The following is a 20966-nucleotide window of genomic DNA, read 5'->3' on the forward strand; positions in this document are numbered from 1 at the left end:
AACACAAATTCCGAACTACAAATAAGCCTGAAACTACTCCTCTACTATAAATGTGCAGAGATTTCAGCCAGACATAAGCATTGGGTCTTCTAAGGCAAGACCATAAGAACACCCCAGCAGTTAAATCTCAGTCATTCCTGAAGAAATAGGTTTTCATTAAGGTAGCCCAGAATGGCCACTTCTTGTTTGTAAAAATTCTGCTTAAAGTGTAACTGTCGGGCATAAAATCAAAAATCACTTTATCTGGTAAACAAGTAATAAGGATGCTAATCAGGCAATCCAAAAGTTAAAAATCACTATTACTTTTCTTGATGATAAATGATCATTCCCCAGTTTACTTGACTCCTATTTGGTACATTGCCGCACAAAGGAAGTTGCAAGGCATGCTGGGTAGTTTTTTTTTAGCTTCTTTACTTTCCCCTCAGACTTAACTAATGCAGCCTTATTGGCTGGAGCCTCTTGTTTTCCCCTCCCACACCTCTGTTCCTCTCTGATTGCCCAATATTTCTCATGCTGAGATAATGCACTTTCTATTGTAGAGCTGGGTGGGAGTGCCTGAAGACTGGGAGGAGGGCAGGCTTATGCATACGCAATCAGGCAGAGGAGATAAAGGGAGGAAATGACATCAGGATTGGCTTCAAGATGGACACAGTTAAAATGGAGAATCCTAAGAAGGTTGTTCTCTTTTTTTTTTTACAATAGAAAAACCACTAAAATCAAAACGTGGACAGTGCAGTACATATGTTGTGTAAGTATTTATCTACTTATATACTGTATGTGTTTTTTTTCTGAGATAGTACGGCTGACAGCTCCTCTTTAACCACTCACTAGTGCAATGCACAGAGCCATGAGTATCAGTACTGGACTAGATGAATGCAATGTACAGAAGCCACGACAGATCTACCGGTAGCTACAAATCATGGGGCCCCATACCAAAATATTGATTGTACAAGGCTGTACTAGTGCAACGCACAGAAGCCATGAGCCTCAGTACAGGGCTGTACTAATGCAATGCACAGGAGCCATGAGCCTCAGTACAGGGCTGTACTAGTGCAATACACAGAATGCCTGAGCCTCAGTACAGGGCTGTACTAATGCAATACACAGACGCTTTGAGCCTCAGTACAGGGCTGTACCAGTGCAATACACAGAATGCCTGAGTCTCAGTACAGGGCTGTACTAGTGCAATACACAGACGTCCTGAGCCTCAGCACAGGGCTGTACTAGTGCAATACACAGACTTCCTGAGCCTCAGTACAGGGCTGTACTAGTGCAATGCACAGGAGCCATGAGCCTCAGTACAGGGCTATATTAGTGCAATGCACAGAATGCCTGAGCCTCAGTACAGAGCTGTACTAGTGCAATGCACAGAATGCCTGAGCCTCAGTACAGGGCTGTACTAGTGCAATACACAGAAGCCATGAGTCTCAGTACAGGGCTGTACTAGTGCAATGCACAGAAGCCATGAGTCTCAGTACAGGGCTGTACTAGTGCAACACACGGAATGCCTGAGCCTCAGTACAGGGCTGTACTAGTGCAATGCACAGAATGCCTGAGCCTCAGTACAGGGCTGTACTAGTGCAATGCACAGAAGCCATGAGTCTCAGTACAGGGCTGTACTAGTGCAACACACGGAATGCCTGAGCCTCAGTACAGGGCTGTACTAGTGCAATGCACAGGAGCCATGAGTCTCAGTACAGGGCTGTACTAGTGCAATGCACAGGAGCCATGAGTCTCAGTACAGGGCTGTACTAGTGCAATGCACAGAATGCCTGAGCCTCAGTACAAAGCTGTACTAATGCAATGCACAGGAGCCATGACTCTCAGTACAGGGCTGTACTAGTGCAATACACAGAATGCCTGAGTCTCAGTACAGGGCTGTACTAGTGCAATGCACAGAATGCCTGAGCCTCAGTACAAAGCTGTACTAATGCAATGCACAGGAGCCATGACTCTCAGTACAGGGCTGTACTAGTGCAATACACAGAATGCCTGAGTCTCAGTACAAGGCTGTACTAGTGCAATAGACATAAGCCATGAGCCTCAGTACAGGGCTGTACTAGTGCAATGCATACAAGCCATGAGCCTCAGTACAGGGCTGTACTAGTGCAATGCACAGGCGCCATGACTCTCAGTACAGGGCTGTACTAGTGCAATACACAGAATGCCTGAGTCTCAGTACAGGGCTGTACTAGTGCAATACACATAAGCCATGAGCCTCAGTACAGGGCTGTACTAGTGCAATGCATACAAGCCATGAGCCTCAGTACAGAGCTGTATTAGTGCAATGCACAGGCGCCATGACTCTCAGTACAGGGCTGTACTAGTGCAATACACAGAATGCCTAAGTCTCAGTACAGGGCTGTACTAGTGCAATAGACATAAGCCATGAGCCTCAGTACAGGGCTGTACTAGTGCAATGCATACAAGCCATGAGTCTCAGTACAGGGCTGTACTAGTGCAATGCATACAAGTCATGAGCCTCAGTACAGAGCTGTACTGGTAAATTGCACAGAAGCCATGACTGTCACTGCAGGGCTGTACTGGTAAATTACGCCAGAGGCATGTCAAGGCTGCCACAATAAAGTGTTATGAAGTCACATACAGAAACTCAAAATCAAAATTCGGTTTAATTGTGGCTATTTTTACCATATGCATATCCATCCTTTTGTACATTACCCGTATGTTTTTGCAATGAGGGAGACAACCAGAGTGCAAGAGGAAAGCCATGCAACCACCAGAGCATACAGATGCAGATTGGGTTCTGACCCAAATTTAACCAGGAAAGGTAAGTAGAGTGCTATTCACTATGCCACTGTAGGGGATAGGAGTAGTGATCACAAGCTTTAGTAATTTCACGCCCGCTTAACAATCCCTTAAAGAGAACCTGTAACAAAAAAAAAAATGTCTCCTGGGGGGTACTCACCTTGGTAGAGGGAAGCCTCCGGGTCCCAAAGAGGCTTACCCCTCCCCTGTAGCTGCAGGCAGTCCAGCGCTGGCTCCCCCGAAGTGTCCGGCAATCCTCCCTCGACAAGGCTGATAAGCGCTGGTAAATGTACCTTTGCTGGCTCCAGCGGGGGCGCTGTTTCGGCTCTCCGCACGGAGATAGGCGAAAATAGCCGTTCTCCGTCGGGTCCGCTCTACTGCGCAGGTGCAGGAGACTTGCACCTGCGCAGTAGAGCGGCCTGACAGCGATCGGCCATTTCCGCCCATCTCCGAGGCTGAAAGCCGATACTGCGCCTGCGCTGGAGCCCGGGAGGTAAATATTTACATCCCTGCTGTTTGGGGAGCTTTTTCGCTGCTGCCGTGGGACCGAGGAGGACGGGGGAAGCCTCAATAGGATCCGGAGGCTTCCCCCACCCGAGGTTCGTACCCCCCAGGAGAGGTTTTTCTTGATACAGATTTTCTTTACGGACCACGTTGCCTTTTCATTTTTTTTGTTCTTTAAACCAGTTTGACTATTGGAATACTTAAAAATTAGTACATTAATATAGATATAATTTTTAACTAAATGGCAAACCACAGAAATATTTATTTAGCATGACATAAGATCAACTTGTACACCTGGAAAAGCACTTCAGATGGGAACAATGTGGGGATATTTCTAAGCACATTTAGGTATCACAACAGCAGGTAATGACACAGAAGTCGCATAAGCATCATGGCCTGATGGAAGATGACGTGGCCATCGTACTTCCTCATTAGAGGATGTTACTGTAACCACCAGCAGTGCATGTGCCCCGCACAGCATGTGTGACCCTGGTGTACATGTGCCACTGGCTTTACAGGACAACCACTACTGAGAAAGTATGTAGCCCCTTTCAGGGGACAAAGTGTTTTTGTTTATGTTTCTGACATTTGTGTTGTATTGGATATGGCAGACAGGTGGAGCCAAATAGGCGCATAGATAGGGAGTACATGGGAGCATATAGTCGCATGCACTCTCACCGGTCGCATAGCAACTAGGATACACAGAGCAGGGAAGTTTCTAGAGGGAGCGCGAGCGATAGCGCGAGCGGAAGCGCAAAGGGGAACAGCGCGCGACAGGAGCATAGGAGATTGCAAAGGAATGAACAGCGCTACTTAAAAACAGATAAGTGCCTACCTGCAAGAGAGTGCAAGCCCCACTTGTGGGATAAAATACACACCGAGCATACACATGACCTGTCTACCACTGAAGGATGTTAGTTTCCTGTAACAGCTTGCATGCAACTTGTTAAGTACTCGTCCCTCCCACTGCGGAGAAGTCATCCTTGATGGGAGGGGACCTAACACTAACTAAATCCTAACCTATGTATATGCATAGCCTGGGTGCGGCCAACCAAGTAAAATCGAAAATTGAAAATTGCGCAAAAGGTGGATCAGCGCATTACCAGGCCGCCTCCGAATAGCCTCCAATCAGAGGTGCGCTGAGCCCCCCCAGAAGCTGCAAACGCACCTTGAACCCAAACAGAAGCTCTGCATATACACCAAAAGCAAAACTGTTAAGTGGGAGCAGCTGACCAAAAATGAATTAAATTAGTACATTGCAAGGGAATGAACAGCGCTACTTAAAAACAGATAAGTGCCTACCTGCAAGAGAGTGCAAGCCCCACTTGTGGGATAAAATACACACCTAGCATACACATGACCTGTCTACCACTGAAGGATGTTGGTTTCCGTAACAGCTTGCATGCAACTTGTTAAGTACTCGTCCCTCCCACTGCAGTTTTGCTTTTGGTGTATATGCAGAGCTTCTGTTTGGGTTCAAGGTGCGTTTGCAGCTTCTGGGGGAGCTCAGCGCTCCTCTGATTGGAGGCCATTCGGAGGCGGCCTGTTAATGCGCTGATCCACCTTTTGCGCAATTTTCAATTTTACTTGGCTGGCCGCACCCAGGCTGTGCATATACATAGGTTAGGATTTAGTTAGTGTTAGGACCCCTCCCATCAAGGATAACGTCTCCGCAGTGGGAGGGACGAGTACTTAACAAGTTGCATGCAAGCTGTTACGGAAACCAACATCCTTCAGTGGTAGACAGGTCATGTGTATGCTAGGTGTGTATTTTATCCCACAAGTGGGGCTTGCACTCTCTTGCAGGTAGGCACTTATCTGTTTTTAAGTAGCGCTGTTCATTCCCTTGCAATGTACTAATTTAATTCAATTTTGGTCAGCTGCTCCCACTTAACAGTTTTGCTTTTGGTGTATATGCAGAGCTTCTGTTTGGGTTCAAGGTGCGTTTGCAGCTTCTGGGGGGGGGGGGGGGGCTCAGCGCACCTCTGATTGGAGGCCATTCAGAGGCGGCCTGGTGATGCGCTAATCCACCTTTTGCACAATTTTCAAGGAGCATAGGAGAACTGGTTATTTTATTTTTTTTATTTTGTGTTTATCTTTGTTAGTTTTTATTTTCATGCAAATAATTCCTATAGAGTCTCCAAAATAGTAATGCAACTGTAAAAGGCGGAATCTGAGATATTTTATAGCTACAAAGGGAGAAATGAATACCATAAACAAGAGATAAAAAGGGTTTTGCTGAGCAATACAACTTGGACTTGGTAGCAAGGGACAGACACTTTTTAGAACTGGAATTGCTCAGTAGACCTATCCCTATCGGGTAGGGAACAAGAGTCAAAACAGGTTACAAGTACAATGGCCACGTGGAACCCAGACTTATACAGCGGCAGACACCTGCAATGTACAGAATATCACCAGCAGCTGCAGGAGAAGAGGAGCCCGTGTAGAAGCAGGACCGGAGCAAGGGGGAGAAGAGCACATTGGCAGGATCACGTAATATAGATTCCCTGCGCACTTGACATCACTTACCTACCGTATCTTCAGAATATTACGAAGAAAAAGTGGTGTCTTATATTCCAAAAAATACAGTAGCATGTATGAGAATACAGGCAGGGTAGGAAAGATTAGAAACCTACAGTATACAAGTGACCACCTAGAGTCAATGTTCTGAGATAAGAAATACATACAGATCCTCTATAATGCTGCTAGACATGCCCCTGCTACACCTCTGGTCCCACATACCACAAAGAATCTACACACAAAAGGTATATTTATTATTTAAAACATTCTGGTCTTTTCTATTATCACTAACATCCAACTATAATGTAAAATGGAGTTACATAAAACATTTCTTAGCAGGGACATACATATAGTTACATAAATGTGCTCAATAGATCTAAAAGAAACAAAAAAGAGGAAGAAAGAGGGACAGATGTATTTATTTTGAAAAGAGGGACTGCACCTCTGGAAATGGAACAGTTGGAAGTTTTACAAAACATATAGAGAATGCACAGGCCAGGAAACAACAGGTAGTGCAGACTGACTGAACTGGCTGAACTGTATGGTCAAAGCAAATATCATCCGCAATCAGAAACAGCAAGACAACAGTGGAACTACATGCAGTAATGATGATGAAGTACAGGGTCGTGCCGAAGAAGAGGTTGGAGAGGCACCAGCCTCTGGGCGCAATGCTGTGAGAGCGCATGGCTCTCCATCTCTCTGCTTGCCCAGCCAGCTGCCTGCCTGCCTCCTCTCCCCTCCCATCTGCCTTCCTAGCACTGGCAGACTGCAGTCCGAGTCCCTCAGTCCCGGGCCAGCCCAGGAGTCCTTTAATACCCGGGCTTCCCACCACTCACGTGTGATAGTAACGCCACTCGCAATTACAACCCAGCACACGGCAGTGTGAGACATATGTCAGGAGCCGGCCGGCTGCGTGGTGCTGCTAGGCAACAGCAGGAAGTCGAGCTCTTCAGCTGGTCTGCATTACAGAAACATTATTGACAACAAAAGCAACTGAAGCAACCAGCCATGCAGACTATTAAATGTGTGGGTAGAGGGAGAGAGGGCACAAAGCCAGCACTGCAGTTGGGGTTCTTTATTGAGGCAAAAACGAACACTTACAGTTATGTAGCAGCCAGATGACAGGGCAGGTTGAGTGGGCGCCAGGTCTGTGTCCCCCTGCGGACGTCCGTTTCGCGCTAACCGCGCTTGTTCACCGCAATGGGGTACTCTTCCCCATTGCGGTGAACAAGCGCGGTTAGCGCGAAACGGACGTCCGCAGGGGGACACAGACCTGGCGCCCACTCAACCTGCCCTGACATCTGGCTGCTACATAACTGTAAGTGTTCGTTTTTGCCTCAATAAAGAACCCCAACTGCAGTGCTGGCTTTGTGCCCTCTCTCCCTCTACACACACGATATTGCTACTTGACTTCTTGCCGGAGCACGCAGTTTAAAGGGACTTACACTTCTACAGTTTATTATACAGCAAAGCCTAGCCCAGTCCCCTGTTGTAATTGCAATCTCAGTTGAGTGCTGGAACTACATCTTTTCTTCACCCATATTAAATGTGTGGTCATCAGGGATGGTGCTGTGGGTTAAACCTGTCTCTTAATTTCATATAACACATACAAGTTAGAGTATGTACCCACGGTATTTGACAACTATGCAGTCACAGTTATGATCATGGGGACTGGAGCCATACAACCCTAAACGGCTATTTGAGGGCCCATTTCTACTGTTTGCAGTGCGATGCGGCTCCGTAGACACATCGCATCGCGGCTGCAATGTAACCAATGCACGGCAATGGAACAGTTTCCATTGTGTGCTGGTTTTGCGGAGCAGTGCGGAGCAATCCAAGAATCTGCAGCATGCTGCAGATTCTCACACAGCGGCATCGGCACGCCATCTTCTCCAATACACTTCCGCATATCCCCATGCGGAAGTGACGCAAATGGGAGCGGAAGTGATGTGTAGCTGCATCGGCTCCCATTTCCAAATGGAAATAGGCCCTGATACAGCAAGACACCGGGCTGAGAGGCAGACAGTGAAGCAGCAGGCTGCAGCCCCCCAGTGCGAAGGAAATGGCTTGTCATCTTGATGCAGCGTGGAGATGGAGGTCCCGGCAGAGTCTCTGGTCACCATAGCAACGTCAGCACCACTCGCTACCTTGTACCCCGAACCCCCTCCTGATTGGCCGTATATGTGATGGAGGTGGGAGGAGAGAGAGGAGTAGTAGGATATCCTAGCTGGGGGAGAAATATTAGTTTACCTACCTGGGGCTACTTTTAGCTCCGAGCAGTCTATCAGGTCCCTTGCTGTAGATCCATTGCCCTTCAGGGTGCCACTGTCTCCTCTAAAAGATCCAGCCATGCTTTCACAGTGGACCGCAATCACATCTGTAGTTGGGGATATTTCAGAGAGTACAGCAGCACCCTGGAGGGCAGCAGAACTACAGCGAGGGACCTGATACACTGCTAGTAAGCAAACTAACCTTACTCCCCCCCCCCCCCCCCCCTCTTGGATATCCTTTAGATTAACCTCTCCATAAGATAAAACCTATCAGTGTCTATTGGGGGGATGGGGGTTGGGATGAGAGGCATTACTTACCTTTCGGAGCTACTCCTGTGGCCTCTCATCCATATGGTGGTTATCTCCTCCGCATAATGCCACATTTTCATTTTCATGGGGTCAGCGGGCACATGCTGGGAGATGTAGTCAATGGATCTCTGTACTCTCATTCACAAACTACATCTCTCAGCATGCATTGCGGTGGGCTTATGCACTCACCAACTCCAAGAAAATGAAAATGTGGCACTGTGCGGAGAATATGGGACCACCATACAGACATGGGGCCACAGGAGTAGTCTCCCCAAGCAATGCCTCTTATACAAACACCAACCACAGTACACTATTATAAACCTCCCTTATTGGGAGGTTCATTTAAAAACAAAAATGTTGGTGCTCGGGTCATTGTTTATTTTAAGGGGTGGGGGGGAAGATGGGAGATATGATGGAGGTGGTGTGTGTGTGTTTGTGCAGTGTGTGTGTGGGGGGGGGGGGGGGGGGGGGAGTAGTTTGGCATTCTGGCCCCTGTTGCTGGAGGACCTTGTCTCGGCACTGATGTAAGTAAATTAAAAAAAAAGCCCTTTACTATGAAAAATTTCCAGATGCTGCAGTTAGACCTTGCAATATCATTATATAAAGCCCGAAACATACAAAGTACCCCCCTCCTTGTTAATGTAGCCAACCACAGTCCCAAAATAGGGGTTTAACCTGAGCTGACAATTAGTTGACAAGATGTATCACATTTATTGTTTCACAAATTCTTCTGGGTTCATACAAGAAATAGCAAGTTACTCTATATGCAGAGTTCAAATATTGCCTGCCACGTGTTTCGCTGCTAGAGGATACTTCATCAGAGGCATATGAAATACTCACAATACTACCTCCAAATTGGACAGAGCCCCCACACACTAAAACATACCCTTTATTCTTTAGTTAAAATAATATAGGGCAGTGATATACCAACATACAAATCAACATGGCTACATGAAAATGACAAGTCAACTATGTAAAATATATTGCACTGTGATTTTAAAGTCAGTGTCAACCCGGAGGGTGGTTTACAGTTTATAAAATAATATGTACACTTGAGAGCTATAATAATGGGATATATGATAGTATTCATGGCAGGGATAGTGCCTTCCACTGTATTAACCCCTCACACATGGGCCGTGTTTGACTCTTAAAGAGGAGCTGTTAGGCATAGTGTCTCCGGAAAAAAAAACACATATATAAGTAGATAAATACTTGCTGTACTTACATAACATATGCATTGCACTGTCCATGGTTTGCTTTGCAGCGAGTTATATATAGTAAATAAAGAGATTTCTATTCCTGGGAGGTTCCATTTTAGGATGACTGTGTGTGAAGCCAATCGTGATGTCATATCCTCCCTTACTGTTTGCCCTCCTCCTTCTGATTTAGTATGCATTAGCACTCCCTTTTCCCAGCTCTCAGACACTCCCACCAAGGTATGGCTCCTCATACATCATCAATGTGCGACTCTGTGGAGCTTGTTTATGTCTGAGGACAGGATGTCAAAAACTGCTAAAGAGGATGAGTGATTTCTCAACTTACTGAAATCCTGTCTGCATGTACATTTTTTGCAGCAGTGACATAGCCTAAAGACTGCACTTGGTTTCATCCTTCGTTACACGTTACTTTTCATGCACACTGAATCCTCTTTAGAGGTGTATGACAGCATGATCAGTTACTGGCTAATGATAGACAGACCAAACATGTCATGTCACAACTCCTCTGCACACTTATATTGTTGCAGTTTGTCATGGGCGTATCTGTGTAAAATAGCTCCTATGTCAACCACTATAATTGCGCCAGCCTCCTTCCATGCATTCTAAATGCTAGCTAGTAGCTACACACCACACAATTCTTATGCTGGGCATACACGGCACATTTTATATTATCAATCGAGCCGCTGATGGCTCGATTGATAATATTCAACCTGTCCGATCACCGCAGCGGGTCGATACCAAGCTTGATCCCCGCGGGCGGACAATGCAGAAAACGAATCGCTGATAAGGAAGTGCCCACGGGGACGAGCGGGAATCGATCCGCGGGGATGCGCCAGTATTGTGCCAGCGGCTCGATTCCGGCGCATAAACGTGCCGTGTATGTCCAGCATTAGGCAGATTTATCAGCCAGATCGATTATTACCAACATGTTCTGATTTTCAATGGTTTTGCTATTTGTTTTTCATAGAAGTGAACACAATTTCATTAGAAAAATTGCTTTGGAAAACTTTTTTTTAGTTCAGATAGAACACATTGAAAATAATCGAACTAGCAGGTAAATCTGCCAGACAAATGTATGGTGTGTACCTAGCCATGTACTGTCCTATGTCGAGCGGAGGAGAGGCAGGAGGCTGCATGTACTGTCCTATGGAGAGGGGAAGAGAGGCAGGAGGGTGCATGTACTTTCCTATGGAGAGGGGGAGAGGCAGGAGGCTGCATGTACTGTCCTATGGAGAGGGGAAGAGAGGCAGGAGGGTGCATGTACTGTCCTATGGAGAGGGGGAGAGGCAGGAGGCTGCATGTACTGTCCTATGGAGAGGGGAAGAGAGGCAGGAGGGTGCATGTACTTTCCTATGGAGAGGGGGAGAGGCAGGAGGCTGCATGTACTGTCCTATGGAGAGGGGAAGAGAGGCAGGAGGGTGCATGTACTGTCCTATGGAGAGGGGAGACGAAGCAGGAGGCTGCATGTACTGTCCTATGTCGAGCGGAGGCGAGGCAGGAGGCTGCATGTACTGTCCTATGGAGAGGAGAGGCAGGAGGCTGCATGTACTGTCCTATGGAGAGGGAAGGAGAGGCAGGAGGCTGCATGTACTGTGCTATGGAGAGGGGAGGAGAGGCAGGAGGCTGCATGTACTGTCCTATGGAGAGGGGAAGAGAGGCAGGAGGGTGCATGTACTGTCCTATGGAGAGGGGAGACGAAGCAGGAGGCTGCATGTACTGTCCTATGTCGAGCGGAGGCGAGGCAGGAGGCTGCATGTACTGTCCTATGGAGAGGGGGAGAGGCAGGAGGCTGCATGTACTGTCCTATGGAGAGGGGAGGAGAGGCAGGAGGCTGCATGTACTGTCCTATGTCGAGCGGAGGCGAGGCAGGTGTACTGTCCTATGGAGAGGGGGAGAGGCAGGAGGCTGCATGTACTGTCCTATGGAGAGGGGAGGAGAGGCAGGAGGCTGCATGTACTGTCCTATGGAGAGGGGGAGAGGCAGGAGGCTGCATGTACTGTCCTATGGAGAGGGCAGGAGAGGCAGGAGGCTGCATGTACTGTCCTATGTCGAGCGGAGGCGAGGCAGGAGGCTGCATGTACTGTCCTATGGAGAGGCAGGAGGCTGCATGTACTGTGCTATGGAGAGGGGAGGAGAGGCAGGAGGCTGCATGTACTCTCCTATGGAGAGGCAGGAGGCTGAATGTACTGTCCTATGGAGAGGCAGGAGGCTGCATGTACTGTACTATGGAGAGGAGAGGCAGGAGGCTGCATGTACTGTCCTATGGAGAGGGGGAGAGGCAGGAGGCTGCATGTACTGTCCTATGGAGAGGGGGAGAGGCAGAAGGCTGCATGTACTGTCCTATGGAGAGGGGGAGAGGCAGGAGGCTGCATGTACTGTCCTATGGAGAGGGGCAATCGGAAGGTGGCTCCCCCAGGACCGCCTAATGACGATTGGCATCAAGTCATGGGGGAGGAAATTACGCCGAATGATGGAGCAGAGTTTTGAGATCAGCCTGAGTGCCAGCCGCAGTCGCAGGAGGCAGGCGGTTACACATAAAAGAAAAAAAAAATAGTTTATTTACAAGTACAGCCCTGTTCTGTATAGGGGACAGCTTTGCCACTGAGCTGTCCCCTCGAGTGTGCCACAAGAAAATCCCTCTTGTAGGCTGATGCCTATGAGAGGTGATAAGCTCTGATTGGCTCTGGATTGGGGGGGAGGGGGTGAAGAATTATTTAAATAAAATATGTGATTTTATTACCAAAAACAAAAAAACAATACACGTGTACTCTAGAAATTTTGAGATAGATAGATAGATATAAAATTTGGTAGGACATTAAATTATGGTAGGGAATAGATTGTGAGCACTTCTGAGGACAAGTCCCCAACAGGGAGATGTCCACACGCGGCGCACGATTTCCCCACAAAATGCAACCAGATTGTCAGCAGATTTCCACACAAAATGAAATCCGATTGTCGGCAGATTTCCCCACAAAATGCAATCAGATTGTCGGCAGATTTACCCACAAAATGCAGTATATGTAGCCAGGTCTATATGTGTCCCCAGTTAGGTAGGCAGGTTTATAGATGCCCCCAGCCTGGAAGGGGGGGGCAGTGGGCAAAGAGCGGTGGGGAGGGGCGGAAGCAACCCCCCCTCCCTCACCTGGAGCCCCCCTTCCATGCCCCCTCTCCAAAATATCAGCCAGCAGCGAGCGGGAATCACTCACCAAGAGTCAGAGAGCTCTGCGTGCCGCTGCTGGTCTGGTCTTCTGCACTGCCAAGTCCAATCACGCTCTCACAGGAAGTACAATGAGAGCGTGATTGGACAGTGTCAGTGCAGAAGACCAGACCCAGCAGCACGCAGGTATATAGCTCTCTGTAAGCCATTCCCTGCTGCTGCCGCTGGCTGCAATTCTGGATGGGGGAGCGCGGAAGGGGGGCCCTAGGTGAGGGAGGGGGGCTTCCCCCTCCCCGCTGCTCTGTGCCACTTTCCCCCCTTTCCTGAGCTGTGCCCCCCTCCTTTTCAGCACTGGGCCCCCCCCCCTGGGGCAAGAGTCCTACTGGGCAAAAACCCGAACTCCCGCCGGGCCTGTCTGAGCCTGTACATACATGCTCTGTATACAAACATACACACATACTTTATGTACATACATACATACATACTCTATATACGTACAGCATACACACACACACACACGTGCTCTGTATATACACACGCAGATCACATCACACACACACACACTATATACATACACACAGATGCTCTGTATACATATATACACACACATACTCTATATACATACACGCTCTATATATACACACGCGCGCACACACACACACACACTATATACATACATACACATATACTCTATATACATACATGCTCTACACACACACACACACACACACACACACACACACACACACTAAATACATATACACACACTATATACATATACACACACACACACACACTATATACACACACACACTGTATACATATACACACACACACACTATATACATATACACACACACACACACACACTATATACATATACACACACACACACACTATATACATATACACACACACACACACACACTATATACATATACACACACTATATACATATACACACACTATATACATATACACACACTATATACATATACACACACACACACACACACACACACACACACACTAAATACATACACACATGCTTTGTATACACACACTCTATACATACACATCACATCACACAAATGCCATACATATATGCACACACTACATCCATTCCATACAAACACGGCAGTGTCAGCACCTCTCCAATACTAGCAGCATCTCCTGTGACAGCTGCAGCTCTGAGTGTCTGTGTTTGTCTTCTACACTCGTGCTGCGAGCCAGGGAGGAGGAAGAGGAGGAGGAGCTGGACATTTCCTCTGCACACTGAAGTCTTTCAGTGTAATCAGCTCCGCAGACGGCTGTGACAGGGAGCTGAGCATCAAAAGCATGAAGGAGGGGGAGAGCTGGCTGTAGCCTCATCAGCTGATCCCTACTAACGTTCCGCATTAGCCTCCGCAAACAGTCTTGTAACAGTCCTCTGGCAACTACAGATGACGTTGGTGACATCTCTGTATTGCCAATCAGAGCGGTGCAGAGGCGTGGCTGGGGAAACGTGAGGGGCAGAGAGAGTAGCCAATCAGGCTGCACTACTACATAAAGGGGAGGAATATGAAATGAAGGGGAGGCACAGGGAGGAGAAGAGGAAAACAAAAGCCGCCCAGCATTTACTGCTGCGGCTCTTCGTACGAATTAGGAGCTGGGAGGCAATGATTTGTAAATTATATTAATGTAAAAATGTGAATGCTTTTTTAATGTGCCAGTGCCTTTTTAGCATGTTTTTAGGCTTGATTAAAGAGGGATATAGAAAACTATTTTTTAAATTCACGCCTAACAGTTACTCTTTAAAAGGCCCCCCAGAGACCCTACATAAGCGGAAAGTAGGTGTTGAGATTAGTGTAACACCCCCAATACACACAAACACAACATTCACCCTATGTGTGCTTCATCAGGAGTGAAAATTATATACAGTACAGAATGTCACAAATATAACAAACCACCCAAAAATACTAATAAGCAAATAAGCATATGAGATAGTACTACATACATTTCTTGCCAGATTGTATGTACTATTTCATATGGGTCTGAAGAAGTCTCCTCTAGCCGTGAAACATGTGCCAGGCAATGTTAGAACTCTGAATATGGAGCGTCTTGCTATTTCTTGTGTCCTATGAATCCAAAAGAATTTGTGAAACAATAAATGTGATTCATATAATTATTAGACCGGGGAAAAAGAAATCTGCCATTTTCTGCTTTTGCAAAAGCCAAATAAGTTCATGGATAGCCACTAAGGTGAGGTAAACAGTAATGACTGTCACTCAATGCAGCCTGGTACTAAGTATACGCTGAAGTAGGAGCTGCCACTGTGCTCACCATCATGTAGCAATCCAACTCCAAAAAAGAAAAAAATCTGTGCACTTATTTGGTAAATGCTCAATTCTATTTTCAAATCCAAATGAAACACGAGAAGATGGATAAGGAGGAGGGTATGGCCCGACTGAGCACAAAAAGAAAACCTTTACATAGATTGCGTCAGAAAATATACAAAACTTTATTATTAATCAATAGCATAACAAGCTTAAAATCACATAAAAATGTGCCCCCAATTCCCAAACCAACTCCCCAGGTTAACAGCCACCCTCACTAACCCACCGTCTACACTGACCTCACCCCCTAACCACATAATGGTGCACGCCCCCTACAGGAATTGATGTAATAATCAAACGGCCAAGTGAAGCATATGCATCAGCTTCACTGTAGTATACTGTCCGTCAAGTTGGTTGCAACAAAACAAAAAATCAAAAGGATATTTCAGGTAACATAGTACAAAATCCATATGCATGCAAAAAAGGGATAATATCCTGGGAGAACGTGTCCACAAGAATTCTTGTGGCAATAAATGTAAAGGTTTATGAGGCCAGAGGTGTCAGCAAGACCATACGTAATCAGTTCCAGATAACAAGCAATGTTGGATGTAACATATAGTGGCAGCCAAAGCAGTAGCAGAACCAATGGATTAGTTTGCAGTCAGACCGTAAGCGTCTGTGTGTAGCAAGGCAATAGCGAACAGCTCAACTCAATCAAGACAGCACATAGTTCTATACATGGATAAATTAATGCATGTGTATGAAGCCAGCATCAGCGTCACAGCAAGCAAACTGAGTGAACCGGAGCATTGTACAGTTCCATAGCCGAGCTATATGGCAGCCATTGTACAGTTGACACACTGGGACTCCACAGCGATAGGCTGGACCAGTTGTCAACACAGTCTATGATGGTGGATAAATCTATGCCCGCTAGGCTGCTTACATATCCTTGTGGGTTCTGCAGTGAATCCCAAGGGCTGGTAGTAAGTCTGATGGCCGCATGCTGCGGCAGTTGGAGACGGTGTCCAGGCGGGATAGCGTGGTGGCTGGTCTCAGTCTCGGTGGAGAGGAGCATGGAAGTCGGGACGCAGCACATGCGTCCTCGACCGGTTTCGCTGGACTTCCGTCTTCCTCTGGAGGCATGACCACTTCCTGTGTCTCCTCCAATTTAATCCCCTGCCAGCGGGTGTGCACAAGAAGCCGTCCACGCCCGTCCCCACCAGCGCCCAATGACGGGCGGGAGTGCGGGGAGGGCAGACACAGCGGGGAAGCGCCATAGCAACCCATCCGATGCGTCCACCAAGCCCCACCCACCCGAACAGACGCCGGAGGGGGCGGATGGAGCCAGCCACTGTAACAACGTCACCGCCGAACAGGGGACAAATCAGAGCTCCCTCAGATTAATATAACTATACATATGGTCACCCACAAACTAAAAAACTATAATGTCAGGAGTGCACATAAATACTACAACATAATCGTAAAGTTACATAGTAGCCGAAAAAACACATACTATAAGCAGCTTACAGATAGGGGATAATAAAATCACCCCTGTACATATGAGTACAAAAGACTCATCAACCCAACTCAACTCCAATTAAATTATTATCTGGCAATGTCACGCCGAGGCCCCCCAACCGACGCCAAATAGAGACATCCGTCCCACAGACCCAGTGGAAAGACCAGGACTTCCACCAGACCGTCAGATTGGCAGGAACGAGACATAACTCGTGTTCTCATTCAGGCCTGGGGACTTGGTGGCACATAAATCAAAGATCCAGCGAGACTCTTTTTGTAATAATAGACGGTCCATGTCTCCACCTCTGATGGAGGCATGGATATGGTCAAGGCCAACAAAACGCATTTTGGTCGGGTTCCCTGCATGTGCAGTTTTAAAATGTCTGGCTACCGGGGTCAGATTGCATGGGTTCTTGCTTCCGGGAAATCCGAGAATGCAGTTCCTGTTTAGTCTTGCCCACATAGAAAGCTCCGCATGGGCACAACAGTAAATAGACTACCAGTATAGTATTGCAGTTGACGTAATGTGCAAGTCCCCAATCCCTGCCGTTCGGCAGTCTAACAGACCTACCGACCTGTATATCTCTACACATGGTGCACCCACCACAAGTGTAAGTCCCCAACACCTTGCAGTGTTTATGAGCAGTTAGAGGATCGGAAAAATGGCTATTGACCAGTCTTCCTCTTAGAGAGGGCGCACGCTGGAAAGAAAACAAAGGTCTATTGGGGACACACTTGCTCAATTTGCTGTCATTGGTGAGTATATGCCAGTGCTTCTCAATAATGCGTGTAATTTGCTGATGTTGGGCCGAGTATTTAGAACAAAATCGGGCAAATTGCTTGGAGTCACGTTCACATTGGTACCCCGTTTGAAGTAAGGAGACCCGACTACTAGCATCCGCCCTCCTGTATGCCCGTTTGAGAATGCCCTCAGAGTATCCGCTCTCTCTGAACCTCTTCTTCAGATTTCTGGCTTCTATCTTGAAGGACAAATCATCCAAGCAATTTCGTCCTGCTCGAAGGTATTAGCCTGTTGGTATACCCCTGTCATGGTGTGGGTGGGGTGACCATCACCGTCAATCCGAATGGAGATGTCGAGAAAGGGGATCTTTGATGGGCTACACTGCATTGTGAACCTAAGAGTCTTAGCATTTACATTCAGAGAGTCGACAAAACTGTTAAGGAGACCCTGTCCCCTGTCCAAAACATGATGATGTCATCAATGTACCTGTGCCACGCCAGGATGTGGCACAGTACATCGAGAGGCCATCATTGGAAAACAACTCGCGCTCCCAATCCCCCCAGGTACAGGTTTGCGTAAGATGGGGGCACACATGGTCCCCATCGCTGCCCCCTGCACCTGGAGGTAGTGGGAGCCCTCAAATATAAAGATATTATTTGTCAACAAAACCTTAAAGAGAACCCGAGGTGTGTTTAAAGAATGTTATCTGCATACAGAGGCTGGATCTGCCTATACAGCCCAGCCTCTGTTGCTATCCCAAACTCCACTAAGGTCCCCCTGCACTCTGCAATCCCTCATAAATCACAGCCATGCTGTGAGGCTGTGTTTACATCTGTAGTGTCAGTCTCAGCTGCTCCCCCGCCTCCTGCATAGCTCCGGTCCCTGCCCCCGTCCCTTCCCTCCAATCAGCAGGGAGGGAAGGGATGCAGGCGGGGACTGGAGTTCTGCAGGAGGCGGGGAGAGCAGCAGACTGACACTATAGAGATAAACACAGCCAGCTCTGACAAGCTGTTTGTCAGCAGCGTGGCTGTGATTTATGAGGGATTGCAGGGGGACCTTAGGGGGGTTTGGGATAGCAACAGAGGCTGGGCTGTATAGGCAGATCCAGCCTCTGTATGCAGATAATATTCTTCAAACCCACCTCGGGTTCTCTTTAAGTAACGTCAATAAAAACTCACTATGGGCGGCATGTTGTATCCCCAACTCGCTCAGAAAAGTGCCAGCAGCTTAGATGCCAAGGTCATGCGGGATGCTGGAGTAGAGGGCCTCCACATCCAGGGCCACCAACAATGTATCAACAGGCACCTGTAGTCCATCAAGGACACGCAGCTGGTGCGAGGTGTCACGAATATATGATGGAATTTTTTTTAATTTTAGTAGATACATTAAATTACAGCAAAGGAGTGCACAAGTGGCCTGACAGCCATTTTAAAGGGCTCCCCGCTTCGCCTTTGATAAAGCGGGGAAACTTGTGACATGGCTGCCAGGCTGCTTGTGCACTCCTTTGCTGTAATTTAATGTACCTACTGGATTAAATTAGAAATGAGCATTTACCACCAGTGCCCAGCCTTTTGCTTTTTTGGAGTTTGTAAGTTCATGGATTGAGCTGCCTTCTTTTCCAAAATGCAGGATGGGTTGTGAGCTGTGTAGACCAGAAGAACTGAGGTGGCAAGCAGCAACCTAAGATCATAAACTTCAGTAGAGTCTAGGAAAAATCTACCTTTTTAGTGAACTTCGGTATAGAAGATGGCAATACTGCAGGGGACACAAACAGGCCTGTGGCTCTTATTCAATTAATTTTTCTCGTAAGTTTTCTACTAGGAAATAAATAATTATTTCCCCTTGAAAATAACTTTTTAGCACTTTGCAATTGAAAAAGTCTCAAAAAGTAGGTGAAAAGGTACTTTTAGAATTATTTTGACCATTTTCCGGTGGTTTAAAATGCATTTTATTGATAAGGTGTGAAACCCTTGCTAGTTACCCTTGCTTCTGACCTTCACCATAGCCTTTTCTGAGTTTAAAGAGAACCCGAGGTGTGTTTAAAGAATGTTATCTGCATACAGAGGCTGGATCTGCCTATACAGCCCAGCCTCTGTTGCTATCCCAAACCCCACTAAGGCCCCCCTGCACTCTGCAATCCCTCCTAAATCACAACATTGCAATGACGCTGTGTTTACATCTGTAGTGTCAGTCTCAGCTGCTCCCCCGCCTCCTGCATAGCTCCGGTCCCTGCCCCTGTCCCTTCCCTCCAATCAGCAGGGAGGGAAGGGATTCAGGCGGGGACCGGAGTTCTGCAGGAGGCGGGGAGAGCAGCAGACTGACACTATAGAGATAAACACAGCCAGCTCTGACAAGCTGTTTGTCAGCAGCGTGGCTGTGATTTATGAGGGATTGCAGAGTGCAGGGGGACCTTAGGGGGGTTTGGGATAGCAACAGAGGCTGGGCTGTATAGGCAGATCCAGCCTCTGTATGCAGATAATATTCTTCAAACCCACCTCGGGTTCTCTTTAAACTCCGGCTCTTACAGTAATCTAAACCCCATATTAATTGAAACACCCCCTCCCACCTACAGATCTAACTTTAGTCTGACTCCTAACTTTAACCATACTTGCCTATCCAGATAAAGAATTCTTGTAATTACTCTGGGAGCTGACTATTCCCAGCCCACTAGTTGGTAAGCTTTCCTGCTATAAGCTTGTGCCTGCTGTGATGTGAACTCCTCATATTCGAAGCTAAATCACACCTCTAGAAGCAATAGTATAACTATAAAACTTATTTTGAAAGTTATAAAAAAAAATGTAATTTTACCTGCAACGAAATGGCCACCGCACTCCATTCTATTTTCCACTTAATAGTTAAGCCAATAATTCCAAGACAAACCACCAGAGCACAAAATATAAAGAGTACCTGGTATAAAATAAGTGGAAAAAAAGAATACCGTAATTTGTATAAATGTCACTTTTTAAAAAAAAAAGTGATACATAATCAAGCTATGTAACTCACCTTGTGTATCCAGTACAATCTGAGAGGTTGTGCAAACACTATGAGGCACATACAGAGTATCTTTAAATGCCCGAAAGGAAAAATAGACACAAGAAAAGGGATTATTAGCTTTGATTTTCCAACTATACTTCTACCAGCAGATGGCAACAAAACAACACAAGGAGATAATGTTATCAAAGCATTCTTGTTTCTTGTACAGTACAGTGTGAAAGCTATCCCCATTATCACTTCTTTATATTTTTAACTGCAGTTAATACAATTGGTGAAAATTGTCACCATTATCCAGGAACTGTCCCATGTATTTAAGAAATTATTTTTCTTAGATTGTTCATGTGGAAGTCTATGTCAGCTGCAGTTAAGTTGCTGACAATTTGATATTCAGAAGCCTGAGAACGGTTACACCTATAAACGTTGAAGTGAAGACCTAACCATTTGGCTCAATTCATGCATTAGTAGTTTGAGGGTACTCGGAGCATAAAGAACATGGAATGAATGAGCCAATCTTTGCAAAACACATTTAGTCTATCAAACGCAAAGCCTATGAGCAGCTACAGAGAGCAGCGGCCACTTAGAGCATGCTTAATAAGGTACCTTACAGAAGTAACAGAGGCGCCAACAGGATAAAATATCATACATTTAAAACAA

At 46.7% G+C, this 20966-nt stretch overlaps 1 protein-coding gene across 3 annotated transcripts in view; it reads right to left on the minus strand.

The window, feature by feature from the left end:
• The window catches only part of GDPD2 (glycerophosphodiester phosphodiesterase domain containing 2), a 161512-nt gene that overhangs the window by 54243 nt on the left and 86303 nt on the right, over positions 1–20966 (minus strand). For all 3 annotated transcript variants that reach the window (XM_068247629.1, XM_068247630.1, XM_068247628.1), the window contains exons 5-6: positions 20322–20381; positions 20127–20225 (exon numbers count right to left, since the gene is read on the minus strand). In XM_068247629.1, coding sequence (XP_068103730.1) covers positions 20127–20225; positions 20322–20381 — 159 coding nt within the window. The remainder of the gene's footprint in view (positions 1–20126; positions 20226–20321; positions 20382–20966) is intronic.

This window comes from Hyperolius riggenbachi, chromosome 8 (assembly GCF_040937935.1).
Source record: "Hyperolius riggenbachi isolate aHypRig1 chromosome 8, aHypRig1.pri, whole genome shotgun sequence".
Classification (NCBI taxonomy): Eukaryota; Metazoa; Chordata; class Amphibia; order Anura; family Hyperoliidae; genus Hyperolius; species Hyperolius riggenbachi.